Genomic DNA, 25,472 nt, shown 5'->3' on the forward strand with positions numbered 1-25,472 from the left:
TGCAGGAAACTTTGTATCTTTTAATAAACTAAAAGTTCACATTTTTGTTTCCTTTAGTGAATTAAACGCAAAAAACTTTTTCTTTAGCTGGGGGAAAGTGACAACTGAATTTATAAGCTATAGTGAAGAAAAAAAAAAGAATTCTTTAAAAACCAGCACCATAATAAATAAAAAAAACAAAAAAAAGGCGTGGGGTCCCCCCTCCTATCCATACCAAGCCCTTCGGGTCTGGTATAGATCTTGAGGGGAAGCCCCACCCCAAAATAAACGACGTGGGGTCCCCCCAAATCCATACCAGACCCTTATCCAAACATGCAGCCCGGCAGGCCAGGAATGGGGGGGGGGGGAGACAAGCGGGCACCCCCCCGAATCATACCAGGCCACATGCCCTAGAAATAGGGGGGGGGTGCTTTGGGGCGGGGGGGCACAAAGCACCTTGCACCATCGACAAGGGCCTCTACCCCCCCTCCCCTTTTCTGGCCGGTGGTTGCGATGGTCTACGGGCGGGGGTGCTTATCGGAATCTGGAAGCCCCCTTTAATAAGGGGGCCCCCAGATCCCAGCGCCTTCCCCCCCATGTGAATGAGTATGGGGTACCTGGTACCGCTACTCATTCACAAACAAAGTGTAGTGTAAAAAAAGACAGGACACGGTCTTTTGACAAGTCCTTTATTACAAGAGAAATCTAAAATGTCACCCGAAGTAGATCCAATGTCAATCACGATGTAAGCCGCCGGTGACCCGAAATAGAGAAAAATTACCAAAAAAAAAAAAAAAGTTCCCGATGCTGGCTCCTGTGATGTGACCGCTCCGGTGGTTTGACAGTTCTTAAATATGTAAGGGGCGGGGCCACCCGGGGTCGGGAACAGAACTTTTTTTTTTTCGGGTCGCCGGCGACTTACATTGTGATTGACGTTGGATCTACAGGTGAAACTCAAATATTAGAATATCGTGCAAAAGTTCATTTATTTCAGTAATGTAACTTAAAAGGTGAACCTAATATGAGACTCATTACATGCAAAGCAAGATAGTTCAAGCTGTGATTTGTCATAATTGTGGTGATTATGGTTTACAGCTCATGAAAACCCCAAATCCACAATCTCAGAAAATTAGAATATTACATGCAATCAATAAAACAAGGATTGTACATAGAACAATACCGGACCTCTGAAAAGTATAAGCATGCATATGTACTCAGTACTTGGTTTGGGCCCCTTTTGCAGCAATTACTGCCTCAATGCGGCGTGTCATGGATCCTATCAGCCTGTGGCACTGCTGAGGTATTATGGAAGACCAGGATGCTTCAATAGCAGCCTTCAGCTCTTTTGCATTGTTCGGTCTCATGTCTCATCTTTCTCTTGGCAATGCCCCATAGTTTCTCTATGGGGTTCAGGTCTGGCAAGTTTGCTGGCCAATCAAGCACAGTAATCCCACGGTCATTGAACCAGGTTTTGGTGCTTTTAGCAGTGTGGACAGGTGCCAAGTCCTGCTGGAAAATGAAGTCAGCATCCATATAAAGCTAGTCTGCGGAAGGAAGCATGAAGTGCTCCAAAATCTGCTGGAAGATGGCTGCGTTGACCCTGGACTTAATGAAGCACAGTGGACCAACTCCAGCAGATGACATGGCTCCCCAAATCAACAGACTGTGGAAACTTCACACTGGACTTCAAGCATCTTACAGTGTGTGCCTCTTCATTCTTCCTCCATACTCTGGGTCCTCTGTTTCCAAATAAGATGCAAAAGTTGCTCTCATCAGAAAAGAGGACTTTGGACCACTGAGCAACAGACCAGGTCTGTTTTTCTTTAGCCCAGGTAAGATGCTTCTGATGTTTGTTGTTCAGGAGCAGCTTGACAAGAGGAATACGACATTTGAAGCCCATGTCCAGGATCGGTCTGTGTGTGGTGGCTCTTGATGCACTGACTCCAGCCTCAGTCCACTGCTTGTGAAAGTCCCCAACACTTTTGAATGCCCTTTTTCCTGACAATCCTCTCCAGGCTGCGGTCATCCCTGCTGCTTGTGCACCTTTTTTCTTCCAAAATTTTCCCTTCCACATAACATTTCTATTAATATGCTTTGATACAGCACTTTGGGAACATCAACTTCTTTTGCAATTACCTTTTGAGGCTTTCCCTCCTTTTGGAGGGTGTCAATGATGGTTTTCTGCACAACTGTCAGGTCAGCAGTTTTTCCCTTGATTGTGATTTCTACTAAACCAGACTGAAGAGACCATTTAAAGGCTCAGGAACCCTTTGCAGGTGTTATGACTTAATTAGATGATTAGATTGGGACACTTTGAGCCTAAAATATTACACCTTTTCACAATATTCAAATTTTCTGAGATTGTGGATTTGGGGTTTTCATGAGCTGTAAGCCATAATTATCACAATTATGACAAATCACGGCTTGAACTATCTTGCTTTGCATGTAATGAGTCTATCTCATATATTAGTTTCACCTTTTTAAGTTGCATTACTGAAATAAATGAACTTTTGCACGATATTTTAATTTTTTGAGTTTCACCTGTACTTCAGGCGACATTCTTTTAGATTTTTTCTTTTATTAAAGGACTTGTCAGACCATGTCCTGTCCTCCTCCCTTTTTTTTTTTTTCCCTTTACACTACTTGTTTTTTTGTGAATGAGTAGTGGTACCATGTACCCCATACTCATTCACGTTGGATCTGGGGGCCCCTTGTTAAATGGGGCTTCCAGATTCTGATAAGCCCCCTGCCCGCAGACCCCTACAACCACCGGCCAGGGTTGTGGGGAAGAGGCCCTTGTCCCCATCAGCTTGGGGGCGGGGGGAAGGGGGAGCCCCCCAGCCCCAAAGCACCCCCCTAAGTTGAGGGCATGTGGCCTGGTATGGTTCAGGAAGATGGGGGGACCGACCTTTAATTTTTAGATTCAGCTGTCGAAATATATATTATCTAGACCTTTTGAAATATGTAACACTATTACAGAAATAATTAAAGGATAAGAAACAAAAACAGAATCAATAGAACTAAAGAAATCACATTAGAATACATAAAGATATGCCTAGCTGTAAATAGTGCGGTTTGTTAAACACAGTAGATGCAATCGAGTGCCGACTTGCAGAGGACTCCACACAGATTTACTATTAAACAGCGTCTAAAGCGCCCACAGCAGACAGCTAAATTGTGTCCTGCACATGTGCATTTCTATCCCTGCATAGACGTTGGAAAAGCGTTTAGTTCTTGACTGTCATGAATTCCCTTAAACTATATTTTACCCATTGAAAATATTTTTTGAAATGTAAGATATTGTTTAAAGTGAAGTCCAGATATTTGGGAAAGCAAATTTTAATGTAAACATGTTTCTGCAGTGATTTTTTTTTTTTTTTTGTGTTGATGGTACTCATCGTGTTAATATATAGCAGGAGCATATTAATCTGTTTACTATGCTTCAGTTTGTGAATGAAGAGGAAGCTGCTCTGCACAGAGCACTTCCCATTCATTAACTCGCTGTCCAGTGCGGCTAAGGATAAAAAGAAAGAGACTTGGTAATATCTGTCCTCAGTCCCTTTCTGTCTCAAAAGTGAGACATCAGGGGTCTTTCTAAACCTTGGATATTTCACTAAAGCCCCCCAACAGGCCTGCTTTTTTTTAAAGAAGAAAAAAAAGATTAAAAAAAAAAAAATTGATACTGTCCTCTGACCTGCTGACACTGTCCACTTTTAGCTAACCGTGCCCCTCTGAGTCCCTCCCACTGCTAATGCAATTTGGTCACTGTTTCTGTGCCATGTTACTCTCCCTGGGGCACCCAGAGGGATTCAGGTCTTTTACAATCCTATAATGTATACTATCCAAAATTCACTGCGCTGCCCTCCAAATTCCACCTTCCCTACAGTACTCAAACCAATGTATAAATACTGAATTACAACAAATGTACAATGGTAAAAGTAAACATTGAACACTACTTGAAAAGGCTCAGTACAGTAAAAAAAAAACACAGTATTCCTGGTCAGTATTTTGTGCCGGTATATGCATATGAGCAGAACTACTAATGGATTTTGAATAGGGGTGTATTGTAGATTTTAATGCACATAAGTTCAAAACAAACATCAGAAATTATGTCCAGAAGTGCTGATGACCATCAGTACCATGTGCAAGAGGCCTTATTGTCCAAAATATAGTGCTGAATGTCCAAATGATGCAGTCTGTGCAGTACAGTGCTGATATTAGATCAATCTTGCAATCACTTGTGCTAGTGTGCAATCACTCCTCATGCATTCATCTCTGTGCCGTGCCCCCCTCAAGTGTTCCCACACTCACCAAAGCCTTTGGACATATGTGTGTAATGGGAGTGGTAAACCGTGTAAGAGGACCAATAACTGGTGATTTTGGCTTCTGAAGATGCTCAGTGGGAGGAGTGAAATGTGTAGGGTGAACTTAACCGGTGGCGTTGCAACCGGTCTGTGGATCGCTCACTGACGCAGCACTTCCGGGTTCAGCGATCTTAACCTTTTTATTAAATCTTTTAAAGTGAGTGTAAACCTGTTTGAGTGTTTTTAATAAAGCTGTATTATGCTATCGAGACTCTTCTTAGCTATCCCTTTGCATGGTGAGCGATGTTGTGCCCACCTACATACTGGAGGAGCTGTGGAAGATGGAGAGGAGTAGGTGTGCATTCTAGAAGCCTGTATGTATTTGTGAAACCTGCATCATAAGGATTAATTACTCTTGATGCTTTGCGTGTGGGAACACCAAAAGGGGAGCATGGCACAGAGATTAATGCATTGGAGGAGTGATTGCACACCAGCACAAGTGATTGCAAGATTGCTCAAGATTGATCTATCACCAGCACTGTTGTCAGGGATCCCCTCGATCCCCGCCGCGTTGGTCCCGGCGCAGGCGCAGTATGCCGCCCGGCGCAGGGACTCGAGCACTGGGTCCGGGCCGGCCGCGGCGTTCGAGTTCGCGCATGCGCAGTAGAAGCCGCGGCCGCCCGCTGGGCACCAATGGCAGCGCAGGGCGGGATATTTAAACGACCCTGAGCTGTCATTCAGTGCCTTCTGGTCTTTCCTGCATCCTGTATCCTGTGAACCTGTACCCTGTAAGTTATTGACCCGGATTGTACCTGACCTTGCTGTTTTCTCCTATTCTGACCCTTGCTTTGCCTGACCTCTCTCCTGAATGCCCCCTATTGGATTTGACCTGCTGTTGCTGACCTGGCGTGTGACCCGACCATTCTATGCCCGCTGCCTTGTACCTTGCCGCCCTCTCTGTTACCGACCCGGCCCGTCTGACCTTGCTCATCCATCCATCCCGTGCAGTGGGGTCTTCTGACCTCCTCACATCAGACTCTTCCCCGTGGGAGCCCCTTGCGCATACTACTACCACTGACGGGCGCACCCAGTAGCCACGACCTGGTCTCAGGGAGCTCCAAGTCCATCCCCACCATCAGGGGCCCTGGTGAACAAGCACCCTGGGACTTAGACTCCGTGCGCTGGGGACGCCTATTCAATGGAGTGCTAGTAGTACCGCCGGCGGTCCCTTACAGTAGTATGAGCAAGGTCAGACGGGCCGGGTCGGTAACAGAGAGGGCGGCAAGGTACAAGGCAGCGGGCATAGAATGGTCGGGTCACACGCCAGGTCAGCAACAGCAGGTCAAATCCAATAGGGGGCATTCAGGAGAGAGGTCAGGCAAAGCAAGGGTCAGAATAGGAGAAAACAGCAAGGTCAGGTACAATCCGGGTCAATAACTTACAGGGTACAGGTTCACAGGATACAGGATGCAGGAAAGACCAGAAGGCACTGAATGACAGCTCAGGGTCGTTTAAATATCCCGCCCTGCGCTGCTATTGGTGCCCAGCGGGCGGCCGCGGCTTCTACTGCGCATGCGCGAACTCGAACGCCGCGGCCGGCCCGGACCCAGTGCTCGAGTCCCTGCGCCGGGCGGCATACTGCGCCTGCGCCGGGACCAACGCGGCGGGGATCGAGGGGATCCCTGACAACTGTACTGCAGAGATTACATCATTTGGACATTTGGCACTTTTTGGACACCAAATATTTAATTTTACGATGTGACATTTGTTGTAATTCAGTACTTGCACATTGGTTTGAGTACTGTAGGGAAGTTGGAATTTGGAGAGCAGTACTGTGAATTTTAGATACGATCAGGTTATGACTTTTGTAACAGCAGCAGCCATTTAACTTGTAATTTTTTTCATATTTGGTTACATTTAAAGTTGTAGTAAACTCTGGAATTTTTTTTACCTACAGGTAAGCTTATAAGAAAGCTTACCTGTAGGTAAAATGAATATCTCCTAAATGTACACTATTTAGGAGATATTCACTCCTTTTTTGCTGCCGGTGCATGCGCTCTGAAGGAACTGCATACCACGCCGTTCCTTCAGAGCACTGTGCTGTGGCCTGGGACTCCTGTGCGCATGCGCCAGAGTGACATAATCACGGCTCAACCAGTCAGATTTTTTTTTGGGCAGTTTTTTTACTACTGCTTTAATATTTTCACATAGATTTTTATCTAAATCCTAGTGCGGGTTAATAGAGGTTTGTTCAGTTGATACTGTACATGCAGTGAACCCAGCAGCTATGAATATTTTTCATTTTCAACCAAATGGCCCAAATAAGTCCCACGATATCAAGGAAGTGGTGCATTGGTCCATTGTCACTGTAGCTTGCTGATTGGGTATTCTTTGGTGTTATAGTAGAGAATTTCTAATTCCATGATGGGATGAGTCTTTGGTAAAGTGTTTTTACGTTAGGCAGGTGGACATCGAAGAAAGGGGGTAGGAGGGAGAGTAGGTGACATCTTCAGGGTATTCTGTATAAATTACATAGGTTGTCTGGCTAAAAAAACAGTCCATCTAGTTCAACCATAAAAAAGTTATGATCCAATACCCAGAGTTGTTTCAGAGGAAGGCAAAAACCCAGCAAAGCATGACCCAATTTGCTCCTGTAGGGCAAAAAAAATTCCTTCCTGATTCTCTGAGGCAATCGGATATTCCCTTGATTAACTTTATCTATAAATGTTAGTATCCAGTTATATTGTGTATCCAAGAAAGAATCCAGGCCTTTTTTAAAGCAATCCACTGAGCTGGCCAGAACCAACTCTTGAGGGAGTCTATTCCACATTTTCACAGCTCTTACTGTGAAGAAACCTTTCTGTATTTGGAGATTAAATCTCTTTTCCTCCAGATATAGAGTGCGCCCCCTTGTCCTCTATGATGACCTAAGGGTGAATAACTCTACAGAATTCACTATATGAACCACTGATTTATTTATACATGTTGATCATATCCCCCCTTAATCTTCTCATAAGAGAAATTAAATTTCTCTAATCTCCTCATAACTGAGCTCCTACATGCCTCTTATCAGTTTGGTTGCCCTTCTCTGTACTTTCTCCAGTTTCCCAATGTTTTTTGTGAATGGGTTCCCAAAACTCAAAATAGTAAAGACCTAGCGAGCGAACATAAAAGCAGCTATATGCACCAAAAGGAACCACAAAGCCTTTCTATGACAAGCAAATATGAAAAGTGCAGCGCTAAAACAGATTATGTACTTATAAGACACAAATGTAAACCATGTGTTATGGGTAAAATCATATAAAACACCTTTAGTCAGGTAAAGAGTGCTAGAAAGTGAGTCCAAAATAGGATATTATTGTGATGGCTCTGTTAACCCAGTATAAAATCCAATACGGTATCCAGGTGAAAAGAATGGAAAGATTGCCCACTCACCAGAAGCGCAATTTTAATACGTGTATAGATATCTTAATGACCGGAGATTCCGTACAAGTACTGCCTTTTAATATCATGTTCCTCTGGTTATAGGTTTGCTGGTCTGGTCTAGGACTTCCCTCCTTTGGCCTGAATAGATCACCTGGAATCCTGGGCTGGGGTGTAAAAGCTCAGTGCAGAGCAACAAAAGTATAGATGCTCATAGTGTAATATTCAAAAAAAGTATAGTGTAGGTGGTGTACATACAGGTATAAAAAGGCACAGGGTGACTGAGTAGCAATGCAGCATAAAGCTGCTGAATACACTGACCAGTATACAAGTAATGGTGGCCGCCGGACCTCCCTGATCCGGCGGCGTGATGTCAAGGCGTGCAAGGGCTCCTCCTAGATGCGTTTCGTATAATACGTCTACTGTAGGTGTGATGCCATAGCCGCCGGATGCCATTTGGTTCTATATATAGCAAGATGCACGCGCAAATGAGCGAGCGCCATCTTGCTGGAGATTCACCTCACTGCGTATAACCAATGTGCATTTAACTGCGCATGTGCGAGTGTTGCGGTCGCCATTTTACTGGTGATCAGATAGTGTGCAGACATATGAGCACAGGATGATTGAAAACGAATGGATCTGAAATCGGTTATCATATTCTAGTTAACAGTGCTTGTATAAAATGCTCCCAAAACTGAGCTGCATATTCCAGATGAAGTATTACAAATGATTTGTACAGGTGTAAAATATCTCTCTGGAGTCTATACCTCTTAATACAAGAGAGGATTTTGCTCGCTTTAGAAACCGCAGCTTGGCATTGCATGCCATTATTAACCAATTCAATACCGGGCAATTTTACACCTTCCTGCCCAGGCCAGTTTTCAGGTTTCAGAGCTCTCACACTTTGACAATTGCGCGGATGTATTATTTAGTTTGTAGGAAAGTTATAGAGTTCACAAACTATGGTATAGATCTGAATGTTGATCAATCCTGAAGTACTGACAGCCAATCTAATTTCTTGAGGTCCAAGAATGTCAGAACAGTACAGATATCCCCCAAATGACCCCTTTTTGCAAAGTAGACAGTCCAACGTACTTCATAAGAGGCATGGTGAGTTTTTTGAAGTTGTATTTTTTGTCATTTTTCAGAAAATGAAAAAATTAAAAATTAGTTTTCACTTTTTATTTTTTTACATATTGTCACCAGTGCAGTACAGCGTCATCATATAACTGGCATGGCGGTGATCAGGGACACTGGTGACAGTATGGAAAAAAAAAATATTTTTTTTATTTTTTTTTCATATTCACTATGACCAAAGTAGTACAATGTTACCATAGTAACATTGTTCTACTTTGGGGAAGTGATCAGTATTTTTTTTTTTTTTTTTACACAATTTGCTTATAGCAAAGAATTACTTTGCTATAAGCAAGCATTTACCTGAATGACATCGATTCATTCAGGGTTTTTTTTTTTTCTTTTTTTTTGTGCTTAGCTGTGATTTGGTCACAGCTAATCACATGACATGTGCATGTGATTAGCTGTGACCATTCACAGCTAGACACTAGTATACAATGGATGGCATGAATGAAGCCATCCATTGTATACAACTGTCATGTGACCACCTGTGATTGGTCACAGCAGGTCACATGGTACCGGCAACGGGGGCCGATACTCAGATCTGTCATCGGCCATGTCCGAGGTACATGGCCGGTGACAGATCACGCCGCTGTGTGGCTCTGCAGGAGCGCAATCTGCGCATGTGCGGGAGGACGCCATATGGCATCCACCCGGAACGTTGATGACATTTGCCGGCCGCCATTTGGCCATAGGGCGGGCGGCAAGTGGTTAAGCTTGTGATCTACCAGAACTCCCAGATCCTTCTCCAGCAGTGATTCCCCCAGTTGTACCCCCCTAGTATGTATGATGCATGCATATTCTTAGCCCCCAAGTGCAGAACCTTTATCAACATTAAACCTCATTTGATAGATAGTTGCCCAATTAAATAGTGCATTGAGGTCAGCTTGTAAGTTGGACACATCCTGTAAGGACATTATTTCACTACAAAGCTTTTATATTAAAAAGTAAGGATCCCAACACTGAACCTTGGGGTACACCACTAACAACCCTAGACCATTCAGAGTATGAATCATTAACTACTACTCTGACTACGATCTTTTAGCCAGTTTTCTATCCATTTACATACAGATTTTTCCAAGCCTGTAAACTTTACTTTACACACTAGCCATGTGTGGGGAACTGTGTCAAATGATTTTGCAAAATCCAAGTATACCACATTCACCGCCACCCCTCTGTCCAAGGTTTTGCTCACCAAGTCATAAAAAGAAGTGAAATTTGTTTTGACAACTTCTTTCATGAATCCATGCTGTCTGTTGGTTAAAATATTTTTTTACAGAAAGAATTCATCTATGTGGTCCCAACTATTGATGTTAAACTAACAAGTCTATAATTACTTGATTTTGACCCTTTTTTTAAATGCACCACATTGGCCTTACGCCTTTCCAGTGGCACTATGACCGTCATTAACCACTTGACAACTGGGCTATAGCCAAATGACGGCTACAGCACAGTTGTCCAGTTCTGGGAGGGCATCATATGAACATGCCCAGAACACACCCATCAAAGCGGGCTTTTACCACATGATCAGCTATGTCCAATGACACAGCACAGCACCAGGTAAATGCAGTTGCCAGTTGTTGGCTGCACGTTCCTCACGCTGTCACAGTGTGAGGAAAGTACTGCCGAGAACTGGCAATTGTCAAGATATTGGCACTGATGATCAGTGCCCAGTGGTGCCACCTACCTGTGCCCATCAGTGCTGCCTCAGCAATGCACATCGGTTTGCTAAATTTTATAATCTAAACAAACTTTTTAATCTTCTTGTTTGTAGCGCAAAAAATATAACACCCAGCCGTGATTAAATACCACCAAAAGAAAGCTCTATTTGTGTGAAAAAAAGATAACAATTTCATATGGGTACAAATGTTGCATGACCGTGCAATTGTCATTCAAAGTGCGACAGCTGAAAATTGGCCTGGGCACAAAGGGGGTATAAGTGCCTGGTATGCAAGTGGTTAGAGTCCCTAAAAAAAAAAAAAAAAAAAATTAGAAACCATGGCTTTGAAATGATAGAGCTCAATTCTTTAAGGACCCGTGGGTGTATGCCATCCGGTCCAGGTGCTTTATTCACCTTTTTTATTTTCTCTAAATATTTCTGGATCATATCATTTGTGATCCAATGTGGATCTGGGGCTTTGTCAATACCATGCCCATTAAGGACAAGAGCTCCCGCATGCTACTTTGTATACACAGCTGAAAAATGGATTTAATAAATTTGCCTTTTGTCCCCAGTCACCCATTCTAGATTTTTTTTGTAAAGTGCCTACATGCTCAGACCTGACCTTTTTACTATGCATATATTTGAAGACTTTTTGGGGGTTTATCCTGCTATGTTTTGCAATCTGTTGTTTGTTTCCAATTTTTGCGGCCTTGATTTCCTTTTTACATATTCTGTTATATTCTTTCCAATGTTTAAATGATGGTGTTCCTTAATTTTTATATTTAACCAATAGCCGTTTGGCAGCTGGCAAAATGCTGTAGATGTCCGGGTGGACGCCATATGGCGTCCTCCCGGGCATGTGCAGTTTTCACGCTTGCAGAGCCACGCAGCGGCACAATCTGTCACCGGCCGTGTACCTCGGACACACGGCCGATGACAGATCGGAGTACCGGCCCTTGTTGCCGGTACCATGTGACCTGTGACCAATCACAGCAGGTCACATGACAGTTGTATACAATGGATGGCTTTATTCATGCCATCCATTGTATACTAGTGTCTAGCTGTGAATGGTCACAGCGATCACAAGCACATGTCATGTGATTAGCTGTGGCCAAATCACAGCTAAGCACAAAAAAAAACAAAACCCTGACTGAATCGATGTCATTCAGGTAAATGCTTGCTTATAGCAAAGTAATGCTTTGCTATAAGCAAATTGTGTGTAAAAAAAAAAAAAAGATTTCCCCAAAGTAGTACAATGTTACTATGGTATCTTTAAGAAAAATTAAAAATATATATATATTTTCATACTGTCACCAGTCAGTGTCCCTGATCACCGCAATGCCATTTATATGATGACCCTGTACTGCACTGGTGACAGTATGTAAAAAAAAAAAATAGTACATTTTTTTCATTTTATTTTCTGAAAAATTATGACAAAAAAATACAACTTCAAAAAACTTGCCATGCCTCTTAAGTACTTCAGACTGTCTACTTTGCAAAAAGGGGTCATTTGGGGGATATCTGTACTGTTCTGACATTCTTGGACCTCAAGAAATTAGATTGGCTGTCAGTACTTCAGGATTGATCAACATTCAGATCTATACCATAGTTTGTGAACTCTATAACTTTCCTACAAGCTAAAAAATACATCCTAATTTGGGTTATTTTTACCAAAGACATGTAGTAGAATACATCATGGCCTAAATTTATGAAGAACAATTATTTGCAAACTTTTATAACAGAAACAGAAAAACGTGTACCGTATTTTTCGGACTATAAGGCGCACATAAAATCCCTATATTTGTACAAAAATCAGCAATGCGCCTTATATTCCGATGCGCCTTATGTATGAACAGTGTATGTTCACACTGTGCTGAACAATCTGTCAAAATGTTTTATTAAGACTTTGGTAAGCGACGAAGCCACTCCCCTTGCTTATTCGAGCTTATCCTGGCGACGATAAACCAATCAGAGCCAAGCAATCAACAAATCAAAGCTTTTTCACTTACCGAAAACTACATTTCCTGAGATGTACTGTGCTTCCAAATTAAGGACCCCAAAATGGCACCTGTTAAGAGACCTGTTAAGAGACATGCTTACGACGCGGATTTCAAACTCAAGGCCATCAGCCAAGCAGTACAACATGGGAATAGAGCAGCAGCGAAAAAATTCAACATTAATGAATCAATGGTACGGAAGTGGAGGAAACAAGAAGATGACCTGCGTCAAGTAAAGAAGACGAAGAAGAGTTTCCGAGGGAACAAGGCAAGATGGCCACAATTAGAGGACAAAATTGAGCAGTGGATTATTGAACAGAGAACAGCAGGTAGAAGCGTCTCTACAGTCTCCATTCGACTTAAGGCAACAGCGATGGCACGAGATATGAAGATCAACGAATTTCAAGGAGGTCCTTCTTGGTGCTTCCGTTTTATGAAAAGGCGTCATCTCTCCATCCGCACAAGAACTACCACTTCGCAGCAACTGCCAAAGGATTATGAAGAAAGGATGGCCATCTTCCGCACTTACTGCAAGGACAAGATCATCGAAAAGAAGATCCAGTCAGACCACATCACAAACATGGACGAGATCCCTCTCACCTTTGACATCCCCGCGAACCGTACTGTAGAAAAAACAGGGACGTCTACTGTATCTATACGCACCACAGGGAATGAGAAATCATCCTTCGCTGTAGTTCTCGGTTGCCAGGCTAATGGCCAGAAACTACCACCCATGGTCATTTTTAAGAGGAAGACTTTGCCAAAGGAAACATTTCCTCTTGGGATCATCGTCAAGGTCAATCCAAAAGGCTGGATGGACGAGGAGAAAATGAGTGAGTGGCTGAGAGAAGTTTACGTCAGGAGACCAGATGGCTTCTTCCACAAGTCTCCGGCCTTATTGATCTACGACTCTATGTGCGCTCATCTCACTGACACTGTCAAAAGCCAAGTGAGGAAAACCAATTCGGAGCTTGCCATCATTCCTGGAGGATTGACCAAAGAACTCCAACCACTAGATATTGGTGTCAACAGGGCGTTCAAGGCTAAATTGCGAGCCGCATGGGAGCAATGGATGACAGAAGGTGAGCACACATTTACCAACACAGGCAGGCAACGCCGGGCTAGTTATGCCACTATCTGCCAATGGATCGTCGATGCCTGGGCTAAGGTATCGGTTTCAACCGTCGTCCGAGCTTTCACGAAGGCCGGAATCCTCAATGAACAGCCAAGCAACAGCAATGAGACTGAATCGGATGATGACGAGAGGGATCCGGGCTTGCTTGATGCCGCTATCGCCCAACTGTTAAATTCCAACACCGAAGACGAGGAATTTGATGGATTCGTAGAATATGAATGATTGAAAAAGTGAGCATACTCTTGTGTAATATCTGACCTATCCGGCTATTTTGTTTCGCTTTAATATTGTGTAATATTGTGGTCTGACTGGATCTATTGTGTAATATTGACAGTTATTGTTAATGATTTGAATAAAGTCTGACTTATCCAACTACCGGTATTTTGTTTCGCTTTATGCGCCTTATAATCCGGTGCGTCTTATATATGAAAATAGATCCGTTCACTAATACTGCGTCTTATAATCCGGTGCGCCTTATAGTCCGAAAAATACGGTATTTGGTTTTTTTTTTTTTTTTTTTTTTTCAAAATTTTCGTATTTTTTTTTTTGTTAATTTAGCAAAAAATAAAAACCCCAGCGGTGATTAAATACCACCAAAAGAAAGCTCTAGTTGTGTGAAGAAAATAACATTTTAGTTTGGGTACAATGTTGTATGACCGCGCAGTTGTCATTCAAAGTGTGAGAGCGCTGAGACCTGAAAAATGGCCTGGGCAGGAAGGGGTAAAAGTGCCCGGTATGGAAATGGTTTACTAGAAGCTCTTTTCTTATGGCTTTTTTTTTTTTTTTTTTTTTTTAAAACTTTGGCCGTAAGCCACATAGGTTTGATTTTTAGCCTTTGTTAAACTTTCTGCCCATGGGCATATGGTTTGTAGTGTGTTCACATAGTCTTTTAGAAGAACTCCTATTTCTGTGTTGTGTTCATTGATGCCAATATTCTCTCCCAGTCTAAGTTTTGGAGAGTGGCTCTCTGCCTTGGGAAAATTAGCTCTCTTAAGCACTTGTTAAGAACTGTTGTGTAGCAGAATGATGGCTACAGTGCGGTTGTCCAGTTCTGGGATGGTGTCACATGACGTCCTCCCAGAGAGAGCGCATCCGGTGCTCTCCGTGATTGCACGAAAAAAACCCTTTTTACCATGTATTCAGCTGTGTCCACTCACACGGCAGATCACAATGTAAATACTAGGGATGCAGCCAAATTCTGGTAGCCGAAACATTTCAGCCGAAAACACCCCTTTCGGCTGTCGACTTAAATGGTGAAAAAATGCACTGATACAGGTGCCGAAAAAACCCTGCCCCTCCAAAGCCGCCTGTCCGCTGTCACCAATCGATCCCAGCATTGGGTGTAGAGATGAGAGAAGGAAAGATGGCCGCCACACATCTGTCCTTGGAGGACCGGAGTGATGTCACTTCCATTTCCGGCCATTTTTTTTTTTTTCCTAGTAAAGAGCTAGATCAATGCTTTTTTGATCTAATGCTTTACATTAGAGGAGAGATATGAGGTCTCATTAAAGAGGACCTGTCACTAACCTCTATCACAAGGGATGCATGCATTTCTTGTGATATGTGATTACAATTTTAAAAACAGTGCAAAACAAAACAAATACTTTTTTTAAAGTGCCCCCATTCCCCCGTGCTCGCACATAGTGGTGAACGCATACGTAGGCCATGCCCACATATGTAAATGGTGTTCAAACCATACGTGAGGTATCGCCATGAACGTCAGAGAGAGAGAGCAATAATTCTCACACTAGACCTCTAACCTATGGAAATTTTTAAAGCATCACCCATGGAGATTAAATACCACAGTTTTGCGCCATTCCATGAGCGTGCACAATTTTAAAGCGCTACATGTTTGGTATCTATTTACTCGCTGTAACATCCTCTTACATATTTTACACCAGGTCTTTAGCCATGCATTTAGTTCTCTAATCTCCCCCTGTCTTTTCTGAGTTGCACATGGCACCTTGGAGGTCCTTCCCTTCAACTTGCAGTCTAGTTCTTTAAATTGATTTTTAAGGAGCCTCCACCTTCCATGTGTTCTGTCATTGGTTCCAACATGGTTCCAACATGGACCAAGACAGCAGGGTCCATGCCCAGCCCCTCCCAGTAATTTATCAACCCAATCCACCACATGCCAAACCCTGGCACCAGGGAGACCGCAAACCATTCAGTTGAAGCGGTTCTTGCGACAAATTATTCTATCAGTCCTTCTGATTTATAGAACCCCCTACTACCAACTGTGTAGGATTTCCTGCACTACCCTCACCACCCCTCTCTAGATGGTCAGCCTTTTTTTTTTTTTTTTTTTTATATAGCGCAAAAAATAAAAAATGCACAGGTAAATACCACCAAAAGAAAGCACAGTTTGGGGGAGGGGGAAAAGGATGTAAATTTAATTTATGTACCGTATTGCATGACTGCGCAATTGTCAAACTAGTGCAGTGCTGTATAGCAAAACAATGGCGTAAATTGCAGTATCTATACCATAGTTTGTAGACGCTATAACTTTCACACAAAGCAATCAATATACACTTTTATTGGGATTTTTCTTTTTACCAAAAACATATAGCAGAATACATTTTGGCCTAAATTTACTATATATTTTTTATAGCTGAAAGTAATAAATATTGTTTTTCTTCAAAATTTTTGGTCTTTTTTTGTTTATAGCGTGAAAAATAAAAAGCGCACAGGTGATCAACTACCACCAAAAGAAAGCTCTATTTGTGTGAAAAAAAGGACATAAATTTCGTTTGGGCGCAGCATTGCATGACTGCTCAATTATCAGTTGAATTAGTGCAGCGCCGAGTTACAAAAAGAGGCCTGGTCAGGAAGGGGGTAAATCCTCAGGAGGGCAAGTGGTTAATCAAATGTCAAAGGCCCAGCAAGCAAAATACAAGCAAGCTCAGAGTGAGCTCTACAGAAAGTTTATTGGATATCTATATCTATATCTATCACACTTTAACGATTAAAAAAAAAAAAAAAAACTCCATAATATATACCCAATTTTTGTAAAATATGAAAGATGTTACGCCGGGATAGATACCCAACATGTCATACTTTAACATTGCGCACGCCCGTGGAATGGAGTCAACTACGGTACTTAACAATCTCCATGGATGACGCTTTAAAAATTTCTACAGTTTACCAGTGTAAAGTTAGGAGATCTAGTGCTAAAATTATTGCTCTTGCTGTGACATTCGTGGCGATACCTCAGGTGTGGTTTGAGCACAATTTATAGTTGGACGTGGCCTATGTATGCTTGAGGACTTTTTTTTTTTTTAATCACTTTTATTCCTATCACAAGGAATGCATGTATCCCTTTGTGATAGAAAGAGGTAGTGACATGTCCTTTATGTAGAGATATGGGGTCAATAAGACCCCACATCTCTCCTCTTAAATGTAAATCATTAGATCAAAGAACGCATTAATCTAGTGCTTTAAAAAAACAAACAAAGCCTTGTTTACAAGGCGCCGGAAACGGAAGTGATGTCGCTCTGGTTCTTCAAGGGCATAGAGATGATTTGAGGCCATCTTTCCTTCACTGATCTCTATAGCGCCGGGATCGCTCGATGATTTTCGAAGGGCAGGCTGAGAACCACCGGAGGGGGGCGGGGTTATTACAATGAAGGAAAAAATATATATATTCATCTTTTTTCCTTTACTAAAGGTACCTCTTTTGTATCTGGATATCAATCAACCACAGAGGCTAGAGAAACTTAAAGTAGAATTCCAGGCACTAACTAGGCCTAAAACTGATCCCTTCCCTCTTTTAACTCCTATATCAACTACCCTGTAGAAGGAAGATGCTTATATTCGCCTATTCTCGGGGAGCTCCTGTCTGGTCATATCTCCCTCCAGGGTCTGGCTGCTGGGGAGGAGAGAGCACTAACAGTGGATGGAATGTCTGGGTGGTGTCACCCAAAGGCTTACTGTGGGGAATCTATTTGCTGTACCTCCTCTCCCCTGAAGCTGTTGCTGGGAGCCAGACTGGAGTGCCCTGATAATAGGTATAAGTATACGCATATACCTCCTACAAGGTAGTTAGAATAGAAGTTAGAAAAGTGTGGTAGCAGTTTTAAGCTTGGAGCCTGGAATTCCACTTTAATGTAAACAAATAATCTGATCCAGATGGGTTACTCTTGTGAGTCTGTGGGTAACTTGGCAGTTATAGCCACTCTATATATACGATTTCTAACACTTCTTACTGACTGGAATAGTATCAACTGATTGGTATAGAGCAAATGTAGTACCAATTTACAATAAGGATCAAAATGTATTCTTCTAGAATGCTGAGATCTGGTCCTGGACACATTCCAAGCAAAGGCTTTCTTCCCAGAATAGAATATCCTCTGAGCCCAGGTTTGAGAATTATGGTTAAAGACATTGCACAAAAGGATGTACCATTTGCCTAGTTCCATTCAGCAAAAACATTGTTTAAAAAGCCTCTGGCATTTTACCTGTCAAAGCCTTCTTTTAAGGGGTATCTTTCTTCAGGCTCCATTACAGCAACCTGTGGTGCCTTGGAATATCACATCTGTTCTCTCTGCCCTGCAGAAAGCACTCTTTTGAACCCAGTAGGAATACCCCTTTAGATGGCCCCCACCCACGCAAAGTGTCTCTTTTGGTAGTGTTGCATCTGTCAGACGTGTGAGTCCAGCTCTCTTGTAGAAAGCCATTCCTCATTTTTCAGAATAAGGTAGTTTTATATCAAGATCCTTTCTTCCAAGCAGTATCACATTTCCACCTCAGTGAAGACCTAGTCTTAAGCTGGCTATATATGGATCACAAATTTGGTCATTTCAGCAAGGACCAGCTGATTTCTGATCTATGGGTGGGCAGGCTGGTTGTACACGAGTCAATCTATTGATCAACTTGTGTACAACCAGCTTGCTGAAAAATGTTTGCTCAATCAACGGCGACGGTTATGTGTCCCCACTTCAGAATACAAAGGCTCATTGGGTGGGGTTCTCCCATCTACATAGTGTGGATGGGGGAATAGAGTAATTTTTTTTTTTTTCTTTTGTTCAACCTGCGGGTTGAAAGAAAATGACGTGTATGACCAGTCTTCTCCTTATTCTGTGCTCAAAAGCATTGAAAGGAAATCTATTTTCATTGCCTGGTTGCAGGCAGAAACAGTCTTAATTTAAAACAAAGCTTCCATCAGGAAGACTGGTTCCCTAATTTTCCTCTTCTCAGGGCCTTGCAAAGTACACCCTGATTCCAAAAGTCTACCATCGCTTGATAAGAACACGAAATACAGGAACTTACACCTAAAGAACAAACCTCCTGTGCTCATTCAATCAGGTTGCAGTTTCCTGGGCATTCTGGCACCAGGACTCTGTGGCCCAGCTTTGTAAGGCTGCCACCTGGTCCTCTGTTCATACCTTTTTTATTTTACCAGGTGGATGTCCAATCTTCTGCGTTTGCAGCGTTCAGCCACAAAGTTCTTGCAGCTGTAATCTGAAGTTGGGTTTGCTGACCCTTTTTGGGCCTGTTGCCATAGTTCTCTTTTCCTAGTTGTCAGTTCTCATTCATTGTTTGGGCACATCTTGGTGTCTGAATACTTTTGCCTGTGTTCTGTAACGTACAATAGAGATAACAGGAATTTTGACTTGCCTGTAAATTTCAACTTGGAATACAGTACAGAACACAGGCCACCCTCCCCTCTCATTCCTTGGTTTCAATGCATTGCTTGCTAACAAAACCTGAGGACTCAGAGTGGGGGAGGTTATAGGACAGGCACCCAGTGGGCATGACCTCAATAGCTTGCAAATCACTTTAAGGTACAAATCTATAACTTGGAAGCCAAGTGCTTTGCCTGTGTCCTGTACTGTATTCCAAGGTGTGGAATTTACAGGTAAGTCATGTACTCCTCCTGGGAATTTGTCAAGTTACTGGTTTGGGATTAAGTATATCTAGAGTACTAATACTACTGCAACTAGTGGATTTCATGAAGCTTTGTCGCTTTTGTATCTAAACTAACCTTTTTTCATCCAGGTTACCCAGGCACCCTGGGATGCCTTCAGGCTTTTTCAGGGGTGTCTTGTCAAAATGCTTAAAAATTTCCCAAAAACTGTATACAAGTCAGTAGATGGATCAAGCCTGCCTTTTAGTTACTCATAGCCACATGTTTTCATTTATGCCCTATTACAACCTTCAGGCTGCTGGTGTGCTTAGGGACCCATTGGTCCTAAGTGCACCAGCAGCTGGAAGGTTGTAATAGGGCATAAATGAAAACATGTGGCTAATGTTCGGTGTCCTACATGTGTAGATGTTGCTGCATTTATTTAATTTTTTTTTTTTTTTACATATAGTAATGGGGTACCCCGAGGTTCTGCAAAATTTTAAAGGGTGCCTTGACTGAAAAAAGGTTGAACAATTTTTTTCAATTATAATAGGCTCTGAAGTGTTTTTCAAAGCTAAAGAGACTTTGTACAACTTGAGTAATAAAACCTATGTTGTGTTTTTATTTTATTGTACCACTGCTTGCTGCGAAGTAATATATATATTTTTTTTTTATCCTAAATTTGAAGATTTTTAAAATGGACCACTCACTGCATTCGAAGACAAGCTATGGTCAAGCAGCAACAGAAGGTTCAAATTGGGCTGAGGGTCAACAGAAAAATGCTTATGCTAGACTAGTGCAGCAGCACCACAGTGGACGTTTTAAATTCTACTTGAACTATATAGCTCAAAAACTGCAACAGGAAGAATACACTCATGAGGATTCTGTGGGTGCTCTAAAAGATGGTCAAGGGAAAAATGGAATGAATGCATGTGGTTCAAGGCCTGAGAAGAGGTTGGAACATGGCAACACCAGCAAGAATCGTGTAGCAGCTGTTCAAAAGCACCAACATGGCCGAGACACCAATGAAGACAGAGATTTGGGTGTGGGAGAAAAATGTAAAACTCTGCAGAGCAGCAGCAATCTGCTGTCTTCAAAGGGCAGTCATGATTATGAGTACACCAAAGAATCTCAGAAGGAAGTATCCAAATCTCAAATTTGTGCTAAAAGCATTTCAAGAGAGCAGTGTTTTGAAGGTATGGTTTTAGTGAAGGCATGTTGGCACAAATGTCTTTTAACCTTTGAGTGAAGGGTTGTTGGATACAATTTACCCAATCTTTCAGTACAGGATGCAGTTTTCTTTAAATCCTTCTGACAGTTTTATATACAGCTACCTTCAGGTGATTGGACAATGACCCTCCTACTTTCAGCTAGCCTCAGTGTTTTTTTTTTTTTTGCCTTAGGTGATTGTTTTTTTCCCTCTGGGAGAAGCTTATCTTATTACACTAAAGCCTGTCTATTGTTCATACCAAGATGTGGCTGTGTCACTGATTCTTTTTATGCAGCTTGACATGGGGGCAGAGCCTTGGTGGGGGGTTCTTTTTTTTTTTAAATTTCCCCCTCCCTTGTAAAAAGCATTTTTTCAAGGCTTTCAGATTTGACCACCCTTACAGTGCCCTGTGCTTTCTTTGGACCTCAACTTGTGTTCTCCGTCGCATGGAACCCAGCTCACTTTAGAGAGGTGGTGAGATCCCTGTCTCAGCTCCCTATTATGTGTAAGTCACACATAATATGTGCCTGTTAGGGGTAAGGGTGATCTGTCCTAATATTGTGTAGACATGTCTAGGAGATAGATGGGGTGGGGGTTGTGGATTGTTTGGTGTTGTGTGGCTGCATCCCATTGTTCTATTTTGTCTTGCTTGGGAGCAAACTATTATGGGATGTAAGTGTGTGTGGGGGGGGTTGTCTCCAGCAGCCCTCCCTCCTGATGGGACTTTCTACTGGTGTGAAGTTTAAATACCTATGTGTCTCTTGTTTCTAAATGTGGTCTACCTCTGGTTTACTTCAAGACTGGTGTCGTTCAGTCTTGTATGGTCAGCTGTGGTGTCTGTTGTCGGTGTTTGGACGGGGAAGCGGTATTCTAACGGAAGTATTCAAACGCCGTCTGGGTCGGTTCCATTACGCTCACCCTTGCTCTCCCTTGCTCTTAGTTTAACACAATCAAACTATTTGTAAAGTGAAAATTGAATTTTACTTAAAGTACACACTTTTAATGTATATGTGTGTGTGTGTGTGTGTATGTATGTATATATATATATGTATATGTATATGTATATGTGTATATATATATATATATATATATATATATATATATATATATATATATATAAAATATATTTTTTTTTTGTGGTTTTTTTGTTTTGCCATACAAATATACCAATAATATAAAGTACAAGAACAGACCCCCCCCCCCCCCCATAGAAGACTATTCCTTTTTTCCCCCCACACAGGACCAACCTACATAATTTCTTCCCAACTCAACTAATATCAAATATTTACATCTTAATCATATGATTACGTGGATGAGAGGAAAGTAGAAGGTGGAAAAAGGGGAGAGATCTCTGAAAAAACAAGTTTTGCTATCCCTTGAGTTATGTTCCTTCATCTATCAAATCAAACACATTCTTCTAAATCTTCCACTTTTGATTAAACGACACATGTCTTCCCTTTCAAGTGTGCATCCATTCCTCTACTTCCACAACAAAATTAGCCGTTTAACTGCTTACAGCAGCGCACCCACAGTAGTTGTGCGCCTGCGCACCTCCTGCCTACACATACTTTGATTGAACACAACACGCGTTTGGCAGCTGATTTCATCCAATAATTTTGGCTGAAGTCAGCTGGTAAGCAGTGTCCAGTTGCACACAGTTCTGTGCTTACAGAACAGCTATTCTCCCCGCAAAACAGCACATATAACACACACTACACATTGTTAGGCACACAGTTAACACTTTGCCCTTAGAGGTAAGCCTTTTCCCAGCCAGCGTCATTAGCACAGTATATAGTATTAGCACTGATTACTGTATTCCTGTCACTATTGGTGTCAGCCTGTGCCCCTTCCAGCATCAGGTAGTGTCAGATTGTCAGCCACTATATATATATATATATATATATATATATATATATATATATATATATATATATATATATATATATATATATATATATATTAGTTTGTACACACTATCTTTTGGCAAAACCAATTATACACTTTTTTTTTTTTCTTTTACTTAAGTATTTTTATGTAGCAGAATACATTTTGGTCTAAACTTATGAAGAAATTAATTTTTTTTCAGGTAATCTATATTTCATAAAGTAAAACTTTTTTTTTTTTTTTTCAAAATGTTTGGTCTTTTTATTTGCAAAAGATAAAACAAATAGTGGTGATCAAATACCACCCAAAGAGCTTTGTGAAAAAAATTATATAAATTTCATCTGTGTACAGTGTTGCATGATGCGTGGTTTTTTTTTTTTTTTTTTTCCTGTTTTAATCGGAATGGACACAACATGCAGTAGGCATTGAGGGTCATCTTCTGTTGCAGAGGTAATGGAAAGATCCACCATATATGAATATACGTGTATGAACCCTGCTGACTGCACCACCTTCAACACTTGTCTGAAACAAATGTGTACATCTGGGCCACCAACTTCGGGACTCTGTATCCCCTTGTTAAAACTTAACTTTGCACGGCCAGGTACGTTTTCTGTCAGATTTAGAATTGCACAGGAATTGTATGCCCTAACTTCGCCTCCCATTTCCTGAAAAACCTAAGGCTTGTATGTGGTGAGAGAGAGAGAGTTCTCTATCAACTTGGAGTTTAAGCCAAAGGGATTCAATCCCCACAAGGGTCTCAACCATTCTAAGTCCCCCTCATATGCGAGACAAAATGTTGTAGCTTTTGGCATCTCCAAGCATCTAAGAGGAATCAACCACAAATTCCTCTATCGAATGTAATTTCACCACATACATCAATTTTAACAGAGCTTGTGTTCCCATCTGCTGCCCATGTCTTAAAATAAGAGATTCACTCAGAGGGAACTATAGAAAGCCCCCAGTGGAAGAAGACCCCCTTCACTTTATTCAATATCTTTATATTGTAGCATGATACTGGATCCGTTTGAGTTCATTTTTTTCTCAATCAATACCCTATAATAAAGTTTAACCAGAATTTTAAAAATGTTTTGCAATTTTATGAAAAAGGAAAAACTGAAATATCACATTGGCATAAGTATTCAGACTCTTTGCAACAACACTTGAAATTTAGCTCAAGTGCCTCCTGTTTCTCGTGACGAGTTACGGAGATTTTTCTACACCTTGATTGAAGTTCACCTGTGGTAAAATATAAGGCTTCCATCTAGCCACTCTGCTATAAACCCCAGATTGGTGGAGGGCTACAGTGATTGTTGTCCTTCTGGAACTTTCTCCCATCTCCACCCAGTATCTCTGGAGCTCAGTCAGGGTGACAATCAGGTTCTTGGTCCTCTCTCTCACTAAGGCCCTTTTTCTTTCAGTTGCTCAGTTTGGCTGTTTGTGGAAAATGTCTTCCATTTGAGAATTATGGAGGCCACTGTGCTCTTAGGAACCTTCAGTTAAGCAGAATTTTTTTTTTCCTGGCATTTCCTAGATCTATGCCTTGTAATCCTGTCTGAGCTCTGTAGGCAGTTACTTTTGACCTTCTAGTTTTAGCTTTGATACAGTATGCACTGTCAGCTGTGAGGCCTTTTATAGAGAGGTGTGGGTGCCTTTCCAATCATGTCCAATCAATTTATTTTCCACAAGTAGACTTCAATCAAGGTGTAGAAACCTCAACGATTAAGAGAAATGGGAGGTACCTCAGCTAAATTTTAATTGTTGCAAAGGATCTAATTATGCAAATGTGATATTTCAGTTTTGTCTTTTCATAAATTTGCAGACATTTCTAAAATTTTTTTCATTTTGTCATTATGGGGTACTGAGTGTAGATTAATGAGAAAAAGACTTTAAACTTTTGTAGTATCAGGCCACAGCATAACAAAATTGAATAAAGTGAAGGGTGTCTGAATACTTTATGAATGCACTGTAGAACAGTATATTGTCTGCATAAGCAGAGAATTTACATTCAATAGATATTTATTGAAATTTCGACAGAGTAAAACATATAGCCGTCATTGGTATCAAAATAGACTAGTACAGGAGAAAGGAGGATAATTAACACACGGGAGCACTTAATCCGACAGTTTCCTGCAATAACAGATAAGCTCCAGTAAATCCTAGGAAGGATGATATTCAACATCCCCCATTTATTAGTTTTCTCCCCCAAAAAATCACCTAGTACCAGATACAAGGGGTGACTGCCTGAGATATCGTTTGATCATTAGAAACTGTGAACAGACTACCAGAAAGGAAAAGGTGTCACAGGTCTGGAGCAGGATGTGAAGGTGGCGCATACCCCCCGCCTCCACTGAGCAATCCTAAAGCAACATTCATATTGTCAACCCAGAGTTCCCATGTACTTTCAAATTTAGCCACTGTATAATGAAGAATATGAACCGCGTTCTCCTGCAGCATAATCTAGGTGATTTTTCTTCACCTTGGTCACAGAGACTAGAGGTTGCTTCCAGGCTCTAACAATGCTCATCTTTGCACCCAAGAGAACGAAGAAAATCAAGCATTGTAAATGTCGAGGAACATCATTCACTGGTGCTTGAAGTAGATCCACAGAAGGGCTCTGAGGAACGAGGCAACCCCTTAACTTTGCGCAGTATAGCAAAGACGCCATTCCAAAAGCCTGTCTGGCTAGGACATTCCCACCATATATGAAACATGGATCCATTATGTCACATCCCCTAAAAGAAAGGGGAGAAGCTGATGGATACATTTTAGCTAAACATATTGGAACCATGTAACATCGGGTAAGTAACGTTTGCTTCTATTAAAGTTACATTCATAATACCAGCGTAGGATCTCAGAAAATGCTTGTGCCAGACTTCAGCCTTGACCTCTTCCCCAAGT

General features: G+C 41.7%; 1 protein-coding gene across 4 annotated transcripts in view; it reads left to right on the plus strand.

Annotated features, from left to right (window-relative positions):
* The window catches only part of DIS3L2 (DIS3 like 3'-5' exoribonuclease 2), a 746,747-nt gene that overhangs the window by 26,699 nt on the left and 694,576 nt on the right, over positions 1-25,472 (plus strand). For 2 of the 4 annotated variants that reach the window (XM_089680086.1, XM_089680085.1), the window contains exon 3: positions 20,169-20,676. The exons of the other annotated variants lie outside the window; for them this stretch is intronic. In XM_089680086.1, the coding sequence (XP_089536212.1) occupies positions 20,178-20,676 (499 nt within the window). In that variant the 5' untranslated portion in view covers positions 20,169-20,177. The remainder of the gene's footprint in view (positions 1-20,168; positions 20,677-25,472) is intronic. 4 annotated transcript variants of the gene reach the window in all.

This window comes from Staurois parvus, unplaced genomic scaffold (genome assembly GCF_062004578.1).
Source record: "Staurois parvus isolate SC_StPar_1 unplaced genomic scaffold, SC_StPar_1.0 ptg000235l, whole genome shotgun sequence".
NCBI lineage: Eukaryota > Metazoa > Chordata > Amphibia > Anura > Ranidae > Staurois > Staurois parvus.